The sequence below is a fragment of the Schistocerca nitens genome, chromosome 8 (assembly GCF_023898315.1).
Source record: "Schistocerca nitens isolate TAMUIC-IGC-003100 chromosome 8, iqSchNite1.1, whole genome shotgun sequence".
NCBI lineage: Eukaryota > Metazoa > Arthropoda > Insecta > Orthoptera > Acrididae > Schistocerca > Schistocerca nitens.
In genome coordinates this window covers 127,746,066-127,767,596 of record NC_064621.1, presented here as the reverse complement: position 1 = coordinate 127,767,596, position 21,531 = coordinate 127,746,066, and the positions used below count along the sequence as shown (strand labels likewise).

Here is a 21,531-nt window from a genome sequence, read left to right as displayed (position 1 = left end):
TTACTACAAGAATTCCACTGTTTTACACGCCTCACCCCACATGCTTAATATACTTGCCACTGCTAGTGATAACACGTACCGTCTACGATTGGTTATTGCACGTTGACGTGGAACATAGACGGTTAACACAGTAATGTGACTGGACTGTATATATCTGTCGTAGCCTCAGTCATCATATTAAACGTTCTTTGCACTGAATTTTTGAACAACTTGTGTATTAGTATGCTTGTGCACCTGGAAATGATCTAGTATTACTATAAAAAGACGTTTTAACGCGACAGCATGGTGGAAATGATGATGTCTTTGTTCTCTCGATTTTATATTCGAATTGTCTCCATACCCAGTCTGTATATGTTCAGCGGACATTAAGATTGCCTAGTGAATTGAATCTTATAGTGACTTCAGGAGTGAGTTATTCTGCAGAGTCTAATAGTAGAGCGTCCAGATACTAACGCCTCCGAATTCTTTATGTGATACTCCTTAAACCTTTTAAAATAAAACAAACATTAGCAACATTTTACATTGCTCAACACACACCCCTTGGCGCCGCACACATTTCCCCCAGCGAGAGACTAGTTTCTTGATACTGTCACTGTAGAATGTTTGACTTTCACAAGCTGCGACATCGTCGCGAGAAAACACAGTGACCCATACAGGTAAAAAGTTTCCTTTAATTTACGTCTATGGTCACAATCTTTTTGTTTAACAGATTACCGGTTTCGGTCTTTAATGAACATCATCACATATGCAGCAAAAATGGGAAAAATATAAATACACTCGCGAACTGTATGCAGCTCAAGAACAATACATAGACATACTGAAAAGTAGTACTGACAAAATTTACATTTGTGAGCTTAAAATATGAAAAGGCATACCTGTTTCATAAAGACAAAGTCCTAAGGTACTGCAGCCATAGTGGCATCGTCAAATGTTAAATGCGGAATCAGCGCCAGCATCGTCAAATACATGTAAATCACATCATATGCACGAGTCATGTTGTCAGTAAAACTACTGTTTGAAACAAGCTGCCGTACAGTAGCCACAATATGTTTGTGTTGTAAGTTCACCGGATGTCACTAATGTCGGCATACACAAGTTTTCAGTAATTAATTGAAGCAGCGAGAATAAAGGGGGATACAATAGTTGAAGTCTGTAATAAGCTTATAAAGTATAAAAGGCATTACAGTAATAAAAAATAAAAAGAAGAACACGACAAAAGTAATATTGCTAAAAAGAGGAAGAGCTTTTTAAACTCCCTCTCAGATTTAGGAATTAATCAATTTTTTTTATCCCGGGTCAGGTTATTTAATTTATATGGCATTTGCGAGTTTATATACTGAAGTCCCAATTTATGTTTGCCGTGTGTGCATGACAAATAGCATTCTGCAACGTGTGATGTCGCGAGCATATCTGACGTGTAATTGTACATTATTCCTGTGGTCTGTAACGTTGTCAATTACTATATTACTGATTATGAATAACGTCATTCGCATTATTATTTACCGAAGTTTGACTTGGACTTTCCAAGCTTGTCGTTTCTCTTTCAAAATTTAATTACAAACAGTTAATAGTCGTATAACATGTGGAATTTACTACAACTTCACGAAAACGCACGTGGTTTTTTTCACTATATTACCTCTCAAATGTCATATAAAATAAATAACATAGCCAGTAATTAAGAAAATGTAGATTAAAAATCAATTTTGAGTAGGATTCGAACCGTCGCCTCTTACACTTCTGGCTCACGACGGAGCCGGAACTCTAACCACTTTTATTTATTTATTTATTATTTTTTTCCTTGGTCGTAGTGGACGTCACACGATATCCCTTGAAGCTAGTTGTTAATCTTTTCACTCAGTTTTTTTTATAAACCCCTTGATCACCATGAGCTCTGGCAGTGACCACCTATGCACAGGTACATCAGTTACATAATAGACGCGTATGACTTCGCTTACGATTTTCTCGAAATTGCCAGACTATATTGCTTCAATGACCCACTAAGGGCGTACTGTGTTGGAAGTAAATTCTTAATCCCACAGCTGTGACCTCAAATGGTTCAAATGGCTCTGAGCACTATGAGACTTAACTGCTGAGGTCATAAGTCCCCTAGAACTTAGAACTACTTAAACCTAACCTAAGGACATCATACACATCCACGCCCGAGGCACGATTCGAACCTGTGACCGTAGCGGACGCACGGTTCCAGACTGTAGCGCCTAGAACCGCTCGGCCACCGCGGCCAGCGCTGTGACCTCCTCTTGATAGTAGAACAACTGTGCTGTAATCCAATTTATGATTTGCTGAGGATATTATTGTTGTTCAGGTGACACACTAATCTAGACTAGCGTGGCTTCGGTCATTGTAGATTACAATGTGAAAGATCTTCTATTTTCAGCTTCAAGCGGAGTGCAAGTCCCTTGGAAGGCATTTCCGGTCGTATGTCGGCATGTCCTTTTATGCGTCTTATTCTCTCAGGGATCATTTCCTGCAGTTCGCCTCCATTCACCAAAATCGCCCTGTATACAGTCTGCGTTGCAGCACACTTGATTAAGCTACGCCTCCGCGCTGCAGGCGAACCTGACGCACCTGTCGCGGCGCGACCACGTGCCCGGCGTGGGCACGGGCGTGGCCAAGTGCCCGTACGACCCGGCGGACAACTCGACGGCGGTGTGGGTGGAGCGCGGCAACCCGGGCGGCCTGCCGGGCCTCTACAGCGGCACCAACGCCGAGTTCACCAAGGCCGACACCGTCATCTTCCGCACCGACCTGCACAACCTCACCACCGGCCGCCGCGAGTTCTCCTTCAAGAGGACCCTCAAGTACGACTCCAAGTGGCTCGACAGTGAGTACTACCCACTACCCCTCTCTACACATTCAGCTTTCCTGTTCATTTCGTCTTTGCTTGTACAGTACTTCAAATTTTCTCAAATTTTTATCCTGTGGTTTCATTCGATAATATAAAAAAAAAAAATGTGTTCAAGGACATCGATGAGGTTGGAGTACCTTATTAGATACGCTGGTCGTCCTTTCGACTCATACTGAAATGATCCTGCAGGATGTGGGATGTGTCAGAAGAACACTAATACTGAAAGGTTATTTAATTTGTAGCAGGAGAGAATGTTCCATGAAGGCTACAGTACCTAGGAACACAAGGTGTTTCCTGGTTGGTGTTACTGTCTGGTGACCGATTTTAGAATCACATGAAGGAACGTACACTAGGGACTACCATGACAGTTTCCAATATTTTCTACTGTTTTTGTTGTTGTGAGATATGAGGTTGTACTAGACCTATTCGGAAAGTAAATTCCGATGGCGTGTGAAATCGAAAGCACAGTGAAAATGTTGATGAAGCTTTGCACAGTTGTGTTGGGGAGTGTCTCTAGTACACCTGTCGTTTGCGTCACGTCGCACTTTTCAGTTCTGAGCGCACAGTGAGCACGTAAAGATACCTGGAACAATAGTGTCTCCCGCCATGTGTGAGGGCCTCGTGTGAGATTTCGCCTGATGTCGCACAGCCCACATAACTTAACTGTCATACGTTTCCTTTTCCTTGAAGTGAAGATGCTTCTGCAGTGTTTTCTATGGGAAGCGTTTGATTACCCACAATAGAGGCAGTAACTGACTCTCCATGAGTTTCATCTCTGCTCACATGAACCGCTAGGTATGAAGAGAACGTTCTGGTGCAGACAACGAGCAGAAGACCAGCGTAGAGAATTGGCAGGAAGCACAGACGGTTTGCTTCTATGACGAAGGTATTGGAAAGTTGGTACAACGCTACGACAAATGTAGAGATGTAGGTGGAAGGTGTAGCTAACTGTTGAAATAAAACATATTGGATTTCCACAGTGATTTCCATTTTGCGACCGATCGGACCTTACTTTCCGAACAGGCCTCGTATTTAACGTAGTTTTTCTAAATATACTAGTTATATACTTGTGAATGATGTATAATGTATAAAAGACTTTTTGGATTATTACTAATTCTTCTGTTGCAGAGTTTTATGGTGAGTAAAATTGTGTATATTTTTAAAGTCATTTGTGTAACTTATTGACGGTTAAGCAATACTTCGTCAGCCATGTACCCTCTTGTCCATAGGAACGAAACGTCTCTATACCTGGGAACAAGTGATATTTGGAAATGAACTGCTTGTCTTTAATGTCTTAACAATGTTCCCTATCTCAAAATGGAAACTGGTGTCAATTGTCCTTGGCTTCGTTTTCAAAATTTCTGTAACTTTCAACTGGTTTTTGATAATACCGTGCATCCGCGAGGTCTCTCCACAGCGGAAGTCTCACTATCACGTGTTCCATGGACCCCCGTTGGTAGGGAGAGTTATTAGTGTTACGTGTAAGTTGCAGCTCTTAATTCCATTGTAGTCTAGTTCTTATGTAAACTAAGTGTAGTGAGCATGCTTGGCACTGCAGAGGGAGCAGTTTTAATGGAAGAGATTTTCTGTACCGAGGAAACTTTACGAAGCATGTCAGGCGGCAATTTAGATGTTTTCCTGCTTCGAGGTGACCAAATCGCAACACTGTACCCTGTACGTGATTTAATCCGCAAATTCCAGCCAACAGGTTCAGTTCATGATGTACTTCGAACTGATTGCGCCACAGTTTTAACGTAACGGGTGCTTGACGACCATGCTGCGGAGTCCAAAAGAATCAGTGAGGAAATTATCACAAGACGCTGAAGTCTCTCGTACGACAGCGCGTAGGGTCTTAACAAAATATCTGGGTATTTATCCGTACAAAATTACTACTGTGCAACATTTATACTATATGGACAAGACGGAACGATTAGCGTACTGTGAATGGTTTCAGCGATTTGTTAACCACAATGGAGTTGGTGTTCTAGATCGAACGTTTTTGGCTTATGAGGCTTGGTTTCTCTTATCTGACTACATCAGTTCCCAAAATTCACGAATTTCATTAACAGGAAATCCACATGTCTTAAGCAAAATACGATTGCACGCAGAGGAAACCGGAGTGTCGTTTGCCATAACACGAGCAAGAATTATACGGTTGATCTTTTTCTATAATACCGTCGCTTCCATGTGTATTGTTCCCAAATTATTTTGTCCGTTTATTGCCCCGCTGAACGAAGATGATATCTGTCATTAATTTGAACAATATGGCAACGCTACTGCTCATAGGGCACAGCAGTCCCTATGATATATAGATGAAATCTTTGGATACGGAGTAATCACGAAAGATCTCTGGCCCCCGCGCTCACCGGATCTGTCTCCGTCCGACTATTTTCTCTGGGGTGCGGTCCGAACGTTATTGTGTCAAAATAACCCAAAGACAATAGATGAACCCAAGACATTCGATTACACTTGTACGATTAGTGTTCGGAAATAAATGTAAAAGGGTTGAACTGAGCCTTCAATAAAGAAGGGAAACTATTCCAGCACCTACTGCGATATTGGCAAGTACACTGTATTTAATTATAATCAATGTAATTAATTAAACTGTTTTAATTGTAATAATGTTGAATCCCATTTCCCAACATGACTGTAGCCACAAGCAGTGAATCTCGGCCCCTATCTTACACAACAACACTAAATGTTATCGAGCTTACGCGTCTAGCAAGGCGAGTCACTTGAGACACTTGGAGCTCTCTACTGCAGAGAGACTTTTCAGACGCACTGTACTTCTTTTTAATTTGATTTCACTTACTGATTATCAGTATGTAGTACAGCAATAATTTAACACACACATTATTAAATACAGTATTAACAGTATTTTTTCGATTGAAACAGCTTTAAATTTGAATATAATACACTCCTTGAAATTGAAATAAGAACACCGTGAATTCATTGTCCCAGGAAGGGGAAACTTTATTGACACATTCCTGGGGTCAGATACATCACATGATCACACTGACAGAACCACAGGCACATAGACACAGGCAACAGAGCATGCACAATGTCGGCACTAGTACAGTGTATATCCACCTTTCGCAGCAATGCAGGCTGCTATTCTCCCATGGAGACGATCGTAGAGATGCTGGATGTAGTCCTGTGGAACGGCTTGCCATGCCATTTCCACCTGGCGCCTCAGTTGGACCAGCGTTCGTGCTGGACGTGCAGACCGCGTGAGACGACGCTTCATCCAGTCCCAAACATGCTCAATGGGGGACAGATCCGGAGATCTTGCTGGCCAGGGTAGTTGACTTACACCTTCTAGAGCACATTGGGTGGCACGGGATACATGCGGACGTGCATTGTCCTGTTGGAACAGCAAGTTCCCTTGCCGGTCTAGGAATGGTAGAACGATGGGTTCGATGACGGTTTGGATGTACCGTGCACTATTCAGTGTCCCCTCGACGATCACCAGTGGTGTACGGCCAGTGTAGGAGATCGCTAAACACACCATGATGCCGGGTGTTGGCCCTGTGTGCCTCGGTCGTATGCAGTCCTGATTGTGGCGCTCACCTGCACGGCGCCAAACACGCATACGACCATCATTGGCACCAAGGCAGAAGCGACTCTCATCGCTGAAGACGACACGTCTCCATTCGTCCCTCCATTCACGCCTGTCGCGACACCACTGGAGGCGGGCTGCACGATGTTGGGGCGTGAGCGGAAGACGGCCTAACGGTGCGCGGGACCGTAGCCCAGCTTCATGGAGACGGTTGCGAATGGTCCTCGCCGATACCCCAGGAGCAACAGTGTCCCTAATTTGCTGGGAAGTGGCGGTGCGGTCCCCTACGGCACTGCGTAGGATCCTACGGTCTTGGCGTGCATCCGTGCGTCGCTGCGGTCCGGTCCCAGGTCGACGGGCACGTGCACCTTCCGCCGACCACTGGCGACAACATCGATGTACTGTGGAGACCTCACGCCCCACGTGTTGAGCAATTCGGCGGTACGTCCACCCGGCCTCCCGCATGCCCACTATACGCCCTCGCTCAAAGTCCGTCAACTGCACATACGGTTCACGTCCACGCTGTCGCGGCATGCTACTAGTGTTAAAGACTGCGATGGAGCTCCGTATGCCACGGCAAACTGGCTGACACTGACGGCGGCGGTGCACAGATGCTGCGCAGCTAGCGCCATTCGACGGCCAACACCGCGGTTCCTGGTGTGTCCGCTGTGCCGTGCGTGTGATCATTGCTTGTACAGCCCTCTCGCAGTGTCCGGAGCAAGTATGGTGGGTCTGACACACCGGTGTCAATGTGTTCTTTTTTCCATTTCCAGGAGTGTATTTGTTTCAAGTACATGACCATAATATACCTTGGAAAAGTGGTTCAGATTTGAATGAACCTTAGTTTTCTGGAGTTCTCTGTTGGTTAAGAAAAAGCCTGCGGTGTGCATAAACTGGATGTTATCATTTGAAAATGGAATAAGAAAACGTATTGGAGGTCTTCTACAGGGCTGGCTAGACTGAGAAGTGTTTCAAGATAGAATACTCTTCCCTACAAATGATTAACCTTGATGTTTTATACATAGCTGTATGACTGACGTTTAGTTGTAGAAGCACATTTGACTGACACAAACTTCTAAAGCACAGCTGAGTAAGCTTTCTTATTAAAACGTATGTGCCTTTTGTTGAGTATACTAACACAACGAACTAATAAAGAATATAAAAAGCAACGGTCTGCTAATGAAAATACATCGAATATGATGAATATATATAGTCTAAAAATTTTTGACACTAGATTAATAAAAAGGGGAAAGTGAAGTCGATGGTTTCAGTGCATAAGGTATTCTACACAGTCTTCCCTCACTTGAGAATAACGCAGAGAACAATCGTACAAAGATGCGAAACTGCCAGTAAAAGTCACACGGACTTGAATGTCGGTTATATCGTCGATCTGTTGACGTTTCACGTTAATTTATTCACTGTGTCGTTTTGTGGTATATTCGTATTCATTACATGTAGTCTCCCTACCCGTTGATGATACCTACAGAAAATTGTTGTTAGCTTTTCAGTCAAGTCTTAGTAGGCGCCGTTGTTTTGTTCTGGAGACGATGTGTATGTTTGTCATGATGATTCTTTCCAGAAAATAAGTGTTCGCGTTTTTCATTTCAATCAAGACGCGGCAGGCGCCTACGAGTTCTTGCTTTGTTGGGATTTCAACATGTGCAGCTTACACTTTGCACACACTTTTCTCTTCCTAAAAAATTCTGGAGAATGTCTAGAAAACATGATTTACATATGTTCAGCTCGTTGCTGCATTTATGTTTGTGAGACAACAGGAGAGTCAACATCAATTATGTGTTACGTCTGCAATAACGTAATCTTTACGTGAATGGCGCACTGCTATACGGTTTTCTATAGGTCTAGAGAAGAAGATGTGACTTACATAACAAAAAAAATGTAAGGTGGTATTTAAAAACGACGTACTGGTGTTGATATATTGGTTGTGAACAAAGCTGTAATGTCTCCCTGGCAGCTAAAAATCATTTGCTTTATGTTTTTTACTTTGCTTCGGGATAAAAAGTTACTTCCTATGGTCAAAATGGTTAGCGTTACTTATATCTGTGATGTATGGCCAAACTGCGTAGCGTTACTTATATCTGTGCCGTGATATAGCATCGAATATTTATGCTTCATGATGGTGTAAAGCCGAAGTTGCAATAGCAGAATTAAACGTCATACAGCCTTAAGGGAAAATGACTTCAATTACTATTGCTTTCGCCGTATTAACCTTAGTGCAATTAATTAAAAAGAATATTATTTGCAAAGCATCTTCTGTGGTCCCTCTGGAAACATGGATACATATTTTTTTACGGTTTGGTTGTTGTAGATTTAACTCAGTATGTCCTTAAGTTGTGTGAACTTTACATAATTATTTACTTGACTTCTTTGAAAATATTCGTATAGACTTTGGACTGGTGTTATGGGAAGTAAATGAAAGATCACCGGAATGTTGGCATACGGTACAAAAGCTGATGCACACAGGCGCAATAATATTGCGCCGTTGAGATGAAGCAATAGCAAATAATGAACTGACTAACATAGTATATACATACGTGTATGTTAGGTAATACTGATTTTCTCTGAAAATATACATCGTCTCCAGAACAAAACAACGGCGGCTACTGTGACTTGACTCAAAAGGTAACAACAATTTTCTGTAGGTATCATCGACGGGTAGGGAGACTTCGTGTAATGAAGACAAACGTACCATAAAACGATAGGGTGAATAAATTGTGAAACGTCAACAATTCGATGATATAACCGACATTCAAGTCCGTGTGACTTTTACTGACAGTTTCGCAGCTTTCTATGGATGTTCTCTGCGTTATTCTCAAGTGTGGGAAGGCTGTGTGGAATACATTATACACTGAAACCATCGACTTAAGTTTTCCCTTCTTATTAATCCAGTGTGAAAACTTTTTCGACTGATAGACTATATATACTCATCAGATTCCGATGTATTTTCATTATCAGACCGTTGCTTTTTATATTATTTATTAGTTCGTTGTGTTAGTGTACTCAACAAAAGTCACATACGTTTTAATAAGAAACTCAGCTGTGCATTAGAAGTTTGTGTCAGTCAAATGTGCTTCTACAACTAAATGTCAGTTATACAGGTATGTGTACAAACAGCAAGGTTAATCATTTGTAGGGAAGAGTATTCTATCTTGAAACACTTCTCAGTCTTACGCCTCTAGCCAGCCCTCTAGTAGAACTTCAGTACGTTTTCTTATTCGATTTTCAAATGACAACATCCAGTTTATGCGCACCGCAGGCTTTTTCTTAAATAACAAAGATCGCTAATGATTTAATTACTGGAGATATACAGAAGTTTATTAGTCTTAAATCTTTCGTTAGATATGTACGTTAGAGGAGCCAAAACGAATTGGGTGGACAATCGAAGTAGCGGAGATAGGCTGCTCCCTTTAGTTTGCTCTACCAGCGTGCTACGGTGATGTGGGGCCGGGTATTTCAGAGTGTTCCACGGAGGCAGGCGTGCACCTGCAGACAGATAACAAATTTACGGCACAAGTCTGATTCATGACTGTGTTAAGTAATACCTTATGAGGGCCCCTCGTAGCGTGCGGGAGTTATTCTTGGTCATCTACATCTATATATTCATGGCTACTTTGCAGATCACACTTACGGGACTAGCAGATGGTTCATCGAACCACCTTCACACTAATTCTCTATTATTCCCCTCTCGAATAGCGCACGAAACAAAAAAGAAACTAGCTATATCTTTCCGTGCGAATTTTGATTTCCCTTATTTTATTATGATGATCGTTTCTTCCTATGAACATCGGAGTCAACAAAATATTTTCACATTCGGAGGAGAAAGTTGCTGACTGAAATTTCGTGAAACCATCCCGCCACAACGAAAAACGACTTTGTTTTAGTGATTTCCACGCCAAATCCCATATCATATCCGCGACATTTTCTACCCTATTTGTCGATAGTACAAAACATGCCGTCCTTCTTTGAACTTTCTCCGTTAATAAAAGATGGTAAGGGTCCCACACCGCGCAGTATTCCGAAACAGGACGGACAGGCGCAGCTTAGGCAGTCTCTGTTCACTGTATAAGTGTTCTGCCGATAGAACGCAGTCTTCGGTTCGTCTTCCGCACAATATTTTGAGTGTGTTCTTTGCAATTTAAGTTGTTCGTAATTGTAATTCCTAGGTATCTAGCTGAATTTGTTGCTTTCAGATTTGATTGATTTATCGCGTAACCGAAGTTTAACGGGTTCCATCTATCACTCGTCTGCATGAACACACACTTTTCTTTGTTTAGGGTCAATAACCAATTTTCGCACCATACATATATTTTATCTAAATTTTGCTGTTGGTTTTGATCTTCTGATGACTTTAGTAGATGATAAACGGCAGCATCATGTGCAAATAACCTAATACGGCTGCTCCGATTGTCTCGTAAATCGTTTATACTGAGAAGTAACAGCACAGGGGCTATAACACTACTTTGGCGAACTTCAGAAATCAATTCTGTTTTACTCGATTACTATTTCAGTCATTTACTACGAAGTGTCACCTCAATGACGGGAAATCACGAATCCACCATATTCCACGATATTCCATAGGCCGACAGTGTGGCTGAGTGGTTCTAGGCGCTTCAGTTTGGAACCGCGCGACCGCTACGGTCACAGGTTCGAATCCTGCCTCGGGCATGATTGTGTGTGCTGTCCTTAGGTTAGTTAGGTTTAAGTAGTTATAACTTCTAGGTGACTGATGACCTCGGATGTTACGTCACATAGTGCTCAGAGCCATTTGAACCATTTTATTTATTTATTTATTTATTTTATTCCATAAGCACGCAGTTTGATTACAAGCGTCAAGTGAGGTACAGCGTCAAAAGCCTTCTGGAAATCCAGAAATATGGGATGGATTTGAAATGCCTTGTCGACAGCACTCAACGCTTTATGTGACTTAAGAGTTAGTTGTATTCCATAAGAACTATGTTTTCTAAATCCGTGTTAGCTGTGCGTGAACCGACCGTTCTCTTCGAAGTAATTCGTAATGTTCGAAAACAATTTGTTTCAAATCTTGCATCATATTGACTTTAATGATATAGGCCTGCAATTTAGTGGCTTACTCCTATTGGGTCTCTTGAATATTGGTGTGACCTGTGTAATTTATTGGGTACGGATCTTTCGTCTAGCGAGCGGTTGAATGTGATTGTTAAGTGTGGAGTTACTGTAACAGCTTACTCTGCAAGGATTCTAACTGGTACAGAATCTGGCTCGGAAGAGTTGCTTTTATTGAGTGATTTAAGTTGCTTCACTACTCAGAGGACATGTAGTTCTAAGATATGTTGGTAGCTCTTCTCGATTAGAGTTCTAGAATGTTTACGTCGTCTTCTTTGGTGAAGAAATTTCGAAAGGCAGTGTTTAGTAACCCTGCCTTGGCCCACCCGGTTGACTGTGCGGTCTAACGCACGGCTTTCCGGGCGGGAAGGTGCGCCTAGTCTCCGGCACGAATCCGCCCGGCGGATTTGTGTCGAGGTCCGGTGAACCGGCCAGTCTGTGGACGGTTTTTAGGCGGTTTTCCATCTGCCTTGGCGAATGCGGGCTGGTTACCTTACTCCGCCTCAGTTACACTATGTGGGCGATTGCTGCGCAAAACAAGTTCTCCACGTACGCTTACACCACCATTACCCTACCACGCAAACATAGGGGTTACACTCGTCTGGTGTGAGACGTTCCCTGGGGGGGTCCACCGGGGGCCAAACCGCACACTAACTCTAGGTTCAGTGTGGGGCGGTGGAGGGGTCGACTGCGGCAGTCGTCGTGGAGTTGTGGACCACTCCGACTGCGGCGGAGACGGGGCCTCTCCGTCGCTTCTAGGCCCCCGGTTAACATACGATACAAAACAATACAACCGTGCTTTAGCAGCACTGTCATCGATAGTACACTCCTGGAAATGGAAAAAAGAACACATTGACACCGGTGTGTCAGACCCACCACACTTGCTCCGGACACTGCGAGAGGGCTGTACAAGCAATGATCACACGCACGGCACAGCGGACACACCAGGAACCGCGGTGTTGGCCGTCGAATGGCGCTAGCTGCGCAGCATTTGTGCACCGCCGCCGTCAGTGTCAGCCAGTTTCCCGTGGCATACGGAGCTCCATCGCAGTCTTTAACACTGGTAGCATGCCGCGACAGCGTGGACGTGAACCGTATGTGCAGTTGACGGACTTTGAGCGAGGGCGTATAGTGGGCATGCGGGAGGCCGGGTGGACGTACCGCCGAATTGCTCAACACGTGGGGCGTAAGGTCTCCACAGTACATCGATGCTGTCGCCAGTGGTCGGCGGAAGGTGCACGTGCCCGTCGACCTGGGACCGGACCGCAGCGACGCACGGATGCACGCCAAGACCGTAGGATCGTACGCAGTGCCGTAGGGGACCGCACCGCCACTTCCCAGCAAATTAGGGACACTGTTGCTCCTGGGGTATCGGCGAGGACCATTCGCAACCGTCTCCATGAAGCTGGGCTACGGTCCCGCACACCGTTAGGCCGTCTTCCGCTCACGCCCCAACATCGTGCAGCCCGCCTCCAGTGGTGTCGCGACAGGCGTGAATGGAGGGACGAATGGAGACGTGTCGTCTTCAGCGATGAGAGTCGCTTCTGCCTTGGTGCCAATGATGGTCGTATGCGTGTTTGGCGCCGTGCAGGTGAGCGCCACAATCAGGACTGCATACGACCGAGGCACACAGGGCCAACACCCGGCATCATGGTGTGGGGAGCGATCTCCTGCACTGGCCGTACACCACTGGTGATCGTCGAGGGGACACTGAATAGTGCACGGTACATCCAAACCGTCATCGAACCCATCGTTCTACCATTCCTAGACCGGCAAGGGAACTTGCTGTTCCAACAGGACAATGCACGTCCGCATGTATCCCGTGCCACCCAACGTGCTCTAGAAGGTGTAAGTCAACTACCCTGGCCAGCAAGATCTCCGGATCTGTCCCCCATTGAGCATGTTTGGGACTGGATGAAGCGTCGTCTCACGCGGTGTGCACGTCCAGCACGAACGCTGGTCCAACTCAGGCGCCAGGTGGAAATGGCATGGCAAGCCGTTCCACAGGACTACATCCAGCATCTCTACGATCGTCTCCATGGGAGAATAGCAGCCTGCATTGCTGCGAAAGGTGGATACACTGTACTAGTGCCGACATTGTGCATGCTCTGTTGCCTGTGTCTATGTGCCTGTGGTTCTGTCAGTGTGATCATGTGATGTATCTGACCGCAGGAATGTGTCAATAAAGTTTCCCCTTCCTGGGACAATGAATTCACAGTGTTCTTATTTCAATTTCCAGGAGTGTATTTCAACTGCTATCGCGCAGAGAAAGGGCTGACTGTGTCTTGCCGCTAGCATATTTTACACATGACCAGGATGTCTTTATACACGCAATAACCATGCGATAGCTTCCACGAGAATATCTTTGCCCCGAGCTGCACTGGCTCCAGTTTGCGGGGGAGCGGTTCGACAGCAGGTAGCAGAGGTCGCCCCCGCCGCAGCTGCCGTAGCACCGCCGCCCTCTGCGGCGGCGCCTCCACGGGACCGATGCCACTCCCACCAACCCGCTAGGGGCGGCCCGCGTCGTAAAGCGCTAATCCGTGTAATTGGGTGACGCGCGGCGCGTGGCGCTTGACGGAGGCTTTCGCTATCCTAGCTGCGGATCCGGGGCACGTCTCGCGAGGTAATGCAAATAAACGGCGAGCCGGCATTTATTGGGGTCGTTACGCGTCGACTTAAGCCCCGCCCTCGTATATTGCCCGGCCGCCGTCGCCTCGCAGGGCTGTAAAATATACGATTATTACGCCAAATTTTTATCCGTTTCAAGGTTTTACTGCTCGCCAGAAATAACTTTACGTACGGCAGAGTGGGGCCATTAGGAGAAAGCTAGTCGCACTTTCTCGCCCCGCCGCCACCGGGCATTCGGGCCACGCGTGGGCGTTAAGGCGGCCGCACCGCCATTACCGGGAGCTGTTACTTTTATTGCGACAGCCCATTCCGGGCCCGCGGCGTACCCCAGGCGTGTGACCTATTACATTTCGCTCTTCTGACTAACAGGGTGCCGTGTCATATACTCGGCAAGTATCTATTACAATCTTCGAGAACGTGTGTGTCATGCCACGTGATGCAGCCGCGGATACTTTATCAGCTCCCATAAAAACGAATCAAGCATGCACGTTTTACGTTATTATCTTTCCCCTACTGCCATATGTTCTAGACCTAAAGCAGAACTTTATTGATCATATTTTCTAAAGTAAATGTCTTTATTGACCTGATGACGCACAACCGTCCATTTTGCAGCATCATTAGGTTATGTCGTGTCTGTCATCTCGAAATGGTCGTTAACACATAATAGGAAAAGCCTTAAGTGGGGGAACTTTGCGTACCATCTAGTTCACACCCACCCACATAACTACACTGAACGAAGAAAATCGCTACACCAAAAATATTTAATGTAGATTAATGGAACTTCCCGAGTACGTCTAGGTAAAGTATTTAAATGATTAACATTGCAAGATCGCAGATTAATGTAAGCGCGAAATAAGCCATTGCAAATGTAAAACGCATATATTACACTACTGGCCATTAAAATTGATACACCGCAAATATGACGTACTACGGACGCGAAATTTAACCGACAGGAAAAAGATGCTGTGATATGCAGATGATTAGCTTTTCAGACCATTCACACTATGTTGGCACCGGTGGCGACACCTACAACGTGCTGACATGAGGAAAGTTTCCAACCGATTTCTCATACACAAACAGCAGTTGACCGGCGTTGTCTGGTGAAACGTTGTTGTGATGCATCGTGTAAGGAGAAGAAATGCGTACAATCACGTTTCCGACTTTGATAAAGGTCGGATTGTAGCCTATCACGATTCCGGTTTATCGTATCGTGACATTGCTGCTCCCGTTGGTCGAGATTCAATGACTGTTAGCAGAATATGGAATCGGTGGGTTCAGGAGGGTAATACGGCACGCCGTGCTGGATCCCAACGGCCTCGTATCACTAGCAGTCGAGATGACAGGCATCTTATCCGCATGGCTGTAACGGATCGTACAGCCACGTCTCGATCAATGAGTCAACAGATGGGCACTTTCGCAAGACAACAACCATCTGCACGAACAGTTCGACAACGTTTGCTGCAGCATGGACTATCAGCTCGGAGACCATGGCTGTGGTTACCCTTGACACTGGATCACAGACAGGAGCGCCTGCGATGGTGTACTCTACGACGAACCTGGGTGCACGAATGGCAAAACGCCATTTATTTTTGATGAATCCAGGTTCTGTTTACAGCATCTTGATGGTCGCATCCGTGTTTGGCAACGTCGCGGTGAACGCACATTCGAAGCGTGTATTCGTCATCGCTATACTGGCGTATCACCCGGCGTGATGGTATGGGGTGTCACTGGTTACACGCCTCGGTCACCTCTTGTTCGCATTGACGGCACTTTGAACAGTGGACGTTACATTTCAAATGTGTTACGACCCGTGGCTCTACCCTTCATTCGATCCCTGCGAAACCCTAAATTTAAGCAGGATAACGCACGACTGCATTTTGTAGGTCTTATACGGGCCTTTCTGGATACAGAATATGTTCGACTGATGCCCTGGCCAGCACATTCTCCAGATCTCTAAAAATTGGAAACGTCTGGTCAATGGTGACCGAGCAACTGGCTCATCACAATACGCCACCAGTCACTACTCTTGATGAACTGAGGTGTCGTGTTCAAGCTGCATGGGCAGTTGTACCTGTACACTTCATCCAAGCTCTGACTGACTCAATGCCCAGGCGTATCAAGGCCGATATTTCGGCTGGAGGTGGTTGTTCTGGGTACTGATTTCTCAGGATCTATGCACCTAAATTCCGTGAAAATGTAATCACATGTCAGTTCTAGTATAATATATTTGTCAAGTGAATACCCGTTTATCATCTGCATTTCTTCTTGGTGTAGCAATTTTAATGGCCAGTAGTGTATTTAATGTAGATTAATGGAACTCCTGGAGTACATCTAGGTAACATATTTAAATGATTAACTTTGCAAGATCGCAGAATAATGTAAGCGCGAAATAAGCCGTTGCAAATGTGAAATTCTGGTATATTAATATCCAGCGTAACCGCCAGAATGTTGAATGCAAAAATGCAGACGTCCACGCATTGCGTTGTACAGTTCCAGATGTCAGTTTGTGGAATGGAGTTGGCCGGCCGCGGTGGCCGTGCGGTTCTAGGCGCTCCAGTGCGGAGCCGCGCTGCTGCTACGGTCGCAGGTTCGAATCCTGCCTAGGGCATGGGTGTGTGTGATGTCCTTAGGTTAGTTAGGTTTAAGTAGTTCTAAGTTCTAGGGGACTAATGACCACAGCAGTTGAGTCCCATAGTGCTCAGAGCCATTTGAACAATTTTTTTTGGAATGGAGTTGCATGCCTGTGTCACTTGGTCAGCCAATACAGGGATGGTTAATGCGATTTGTGGATAACGATGGAGTTGTCGTCCGATGATGACCCATATGTGCCCAATTCGAGATAGATCTGGTGGCCGAGGAGGCCACGGCAATATGTCGACCCACTGTAATGTTAGATTATAAGAGCGATGTGTCGATCAGTGTTATCCCGTTGGAAAACACCCACTGAAATGCTGTTTATGAATGGCAGCACAACAGGTCGAATCACCAGATTGGCTCACAGATCTGTAGTCAGGGTGCGTAGGACAACCACGAGAGAATTCCGTGCTGTCATACGAAATCGCACCTCAGCCCATAGCTCCAAGTGTAGGTCCAGTGTGCCTAGGCTGCATTCAGGTTGGTGGCAGGCGGTCACTTGGCCTCCTCCTAATCAACACATGCCCATCACTGGCACCGAGGCAAAACCAGCTTTCATCAGAAAACATAAGAGATATTTACCCTGCCCTCCAGTGAACTTTCACTTGGCTCCACTGAAGATGCAAATGGCTGTGGTTTAGTTTGAGTGGGATGCACGCTACTGGGCGTCTGGCTCGGAGCTCTCCTTGAGCTAACCAATTTCTAACATTCTTTATGTCAACTGGTGGCCGAATTGCTACTGCAAAATGGTTCTTTAAATGGCTCTGAGCACTATGGGACTTAACTTCTGAGGTCATCAGTCCCCTAGAACTTAGAACTACTTCTACCTAACTAACCTAAGGACATCACACACATCCATGCCCGAGGCAGGATTCGAACCTGCGACCGTAGCGGTCGCGCGGTTCCAGACTGTAGCGCCTAGAGCCGCTCGGCCACCAACGCCGGCTAATTGCTACTGCAGACGTAGTATAAATGGAACAGCATATGAGTGGTTTAAGTCATATCTACAGAACAGGAAGCAAAAAGTCTCTTTATAGGCTTCGAGTGATTCAAAGGAGTTTGCCACTTCACCTAACTGGGGTGAAATTACATTAGGTGTTCCACAGGTTTCAAACATGGGTCAACTTCTGTTCTTGATATATGTGAACGACCTCCCTTCCTATCTGAAACAGGAAGCTGAACTGACAATGTTTGCTGATGATAGAAGCATAATTATTAATCCAGTAAAAGAAAGTGCGATAGAGAACGATACAAATAAGGTCTTTGGAAAAGTTATTAATTGGTATTCTGCAAATGGGCTTACTCTGAACTTCGAAAAAACACAGTACATCCAATTTTCTGCTGCAAAAAGTATAATTCCTTCAATAAACATAACAGGTTGGTTGGTTGGTTTTGGGAAAGAAGACCAGACAGCGAGGTCATCGGTCTCATCGGATTAGGGAAGGATGGGGAAGGAAGTCGGCCGTGCCCTTTGAAAGGAACCATCCCGGAATTTGCCTGGAGCGATTTAGGGAAATCACGGAAAACCTAAATCAGGATGGCCGGACGCGGGATTGAACCGTCGTCCTCCCGAATGCAAGTCCAGTGTCTAACCACTGCGCCACCTCGCTCGGTAATAAACATAACACATCAGAAGAAGTCAGTAGCCACGGTAGAGCATACTACGTTTTTGGGTGTATATATAGATGAGAATCTTAATTGGAAAAGTCATATTTTGGATCTCCTAAAGCGACTTGGTTCGGCAACCTTTGCAATTGGAATCATTGCCAATTTGGTTGATGTAGAAATTAGTAAGCTAACATACTTTGCATACTTCCACTCTCTGATGTCATACGGAATAATATTCTGAGGCAACTCAACACTTAGGCAAAAGGTATTCACTGCTCAAAAGATAGTTGTTAGAATAATGTGTTGGATTCATAGTCGCACATCTTGTAGGCATCTGTTTAAAAGGTTAGGAATTCTTACAAATGCTTCACAGTACCTTTACTCAGTAATGAAATTTTTTCTCAACAGCATGGACCAGTTTAAAATCAACAGTGACATTCATGATTACAATACCAGAAAAATGAAAGACCTACACTGTCCTTTACTTAACCTATCTTTGGCACAGAAAGAGGTAAAATATGCTGGTATAAAACTTTTTCATAAATTACCAGATGAAATGAAATGTCTGACAGACAGCAGTAATAGTTTCAAAAAGAAATTGAAATCATACCTCCTTGACAACTCCTTCTATACCATAGACGATTTCTTGAATATGAGTACATAAATCTGGAGATATAATATATGCATTTTGTGCCATTTAAGCTAATGGGATGGATAATAGAAATATTTAGGTATAACACTATAATGTAAAGAAAAAAAAGAAAAGGAAAAAAAAACTTGTTTCCTGTGAGCATTTCTTGTGCATTTGACACGTTCCACATCATAACGGTTTTTCCGTGCTATTGATCAATGGAACACGTAACTAACTAATTAACTAACTAACTATGATGCGTCACAATCATATGTCGAATGCGATGGTCATCCCTCTCGCTAGTGCCACATGGCCGTCCGGAGTCCAGTCTCCTTGCTACTGTACATTCTCCTTACCATCGTTACCAGTAACCATGTTCAGTAGCTACATTCCTGTCAAGTCTTTCTGCAATATTGAGGAAGGAGCATACAGCTTCTCGTAGCGATATTACACGACCTCGTTCCGATCAGCGAACAGCAGATAATGGTGTCTTCGTCAGCTTAAAGGCATTTTTTACTACCATCAACTCACAACTCCCAATCACAAAGGTAACTGACGCTCATGACGGCGTATTTAAAGCGAACCTCCTGTGAATCTTCAAGTGACGCTACTAGCGTCAGTCCTACGCGACTGGAGTGAAGTACGAATAGATGTCAGATGTAGAAACACGGTTACCAACTTTCGTTTATCACCCACAAATCCTTCTTGGTGTTGGGACTATATGGTGGACTCCGGCAATACGGAAAACTTTCTCGAAACATGCATCGGGCTGCTCTGTCATTACGCATCGTACTTGTAAGGAGCAGATACGAAAGTCAGCCAGTTGCAAACTTTTTTTATATGTGAAAGATATTTTTCGGGACATGAATCCTTACCAAATCTTTATCTACTATCTTTCTTGTACAGCCCCAAGAAGCAAGAAATGGGAGTTGTGGTACACCATATGTGCAGAGTGTTTCAAAGTCTTTGCATCAAACGTCTAGGGGAACAACTTCTGTTAGAGACAAAATGTACACTGACGTTTCCCGGTAAACTATGCCTCCTTTAGTATTCGTCGACCCTGGGACGACGAAATATTACAGAACTAGCAGCGTACATTAACCAGCTGTGCTGCATACTACCTACCCCAGTAAACCGATTTTCGACAAGAAACCCTTAAGAATGGGTCTAAGCGGAGAAAGGTATTTCAGAACTGAATCAGGAAGTTTAATTTTGCTCGTCCTCCCCACCTCCTTAGGTGAGAGGGCAGCATTGCTGTCTGTCTCGCAGAGGACCCCGGTTAAATTCTCGGTACTGACAAGGATTTGTCCCAGGTGGTAGAAGTGGCACAGGTTGCTCTCAGACTAGTGTTTCCATTTGAGGAGCTGCTTGATTTAGAAGTGGCGACGGGTCCAGTATGTGGGAAGTCGGGAAAACGGCCGGGAGAACGGTGTGTGGGCTTCATAGCCCTATATACTACCCCTATATACGACATCGAAAGAGGAGGAAAGAGTGGCTGGTCGACACTTCTTGGACATTCACGCCCTGGACGAGGTCTGCTACCCCTTCTTCATTCAGAGCAGATGAGTTGGTTATAGGCAACACATAAGGTATACCCACTTCACGGCGTTGCTACATTCTGCCACCTCCCAGGAGCATAACGCAAACAAAAGGACGCCTAGTGTCACCGAGAAGCATCTGTGAACTACACTCATGGAAATGGAAAAAAGAACACATTGACACCGGTGTGTCAGACCCACCATACTTGCTCCGGACACTGCGAGAGGGCTGTACAAGCAATGATCACACGCACGGCACAGCGGACACACCAGAAACCGCGGTGTTGGCCGTCGAATGGCGCTAGCTGCGCAGCATTTGTGCACCGCCGCCGTCAGTGTCAGCCAGTTTGCCGTGGCATACGGAGCTCCATCGCAGTCTTTAACACTGGTAGCATGCCGCGACAGCGTGGACGTGAACCGTATGTGCAGTTGACGGACTTTGAGCGAGGGCGTATAGTGGGCATGCGGGAGGCCGGGTGGACGTACCGCCGAATTGCTCAACACGTGGGACGTGAGGTCTCCACAGTACATCGATGTTGTCGCCAGTGGTCAGCGGAAGGTGCACGTGCCCGTCGACCTGAGACCGGACCGCAGCGACGCACGGATGCACGCCAAGACCGTAGGATCCTACGCAGTGCCGTAGGGGACCGCACCGCCACTTCCCAGCAAATTAGGGACACTGTTGCTCCTGGGGTATCGGCGAGGACCATTCGCAACCGTCTCAATGAAGCTGGGCTACGGTCCCGCACACCGTTAGGCCGTCTTCCGCTCACGCCCCAACATCGTGCAGCCCGCCTCCAGTGGTGTCGCGACAGGCGTGAATGGAGGGACGAATGGAGACGTGTCATCTTCAGCGATGAGAGTCGCTTCTGCCTTGGTGCCAATGATGGTCGTATGCGTGTTTGGCACCGTGCAGGTGAGCGCCACAATCAGGACTGCATACGACCGAGGCACACAGGGCCAACAC

General features: G+C 45.4%; 1 protein-coding gene across 1 annotated transcript in view; it reads left to right on the top strand.

Annotated features, from left to right (window-relative positions):
• Window positions 1–21,531, top strand: part of LOC126199444 (semaphorin-2A-like) — a 468,120-nt gene that overhangs the window by 367,990 nt on the left and 78,599 nt on the right. Inside the window, exon 6 of the mRNA XM_049936362.1 lies at window positions 2,572–2,842. Coding sequence (XP_049792319.1) covers window positions 2,572–2,842 — 271 coding nt within the window. The remainder of the gene's footprint in view (window positions 1–2,571; window positions 2,843–21,531) is intronic.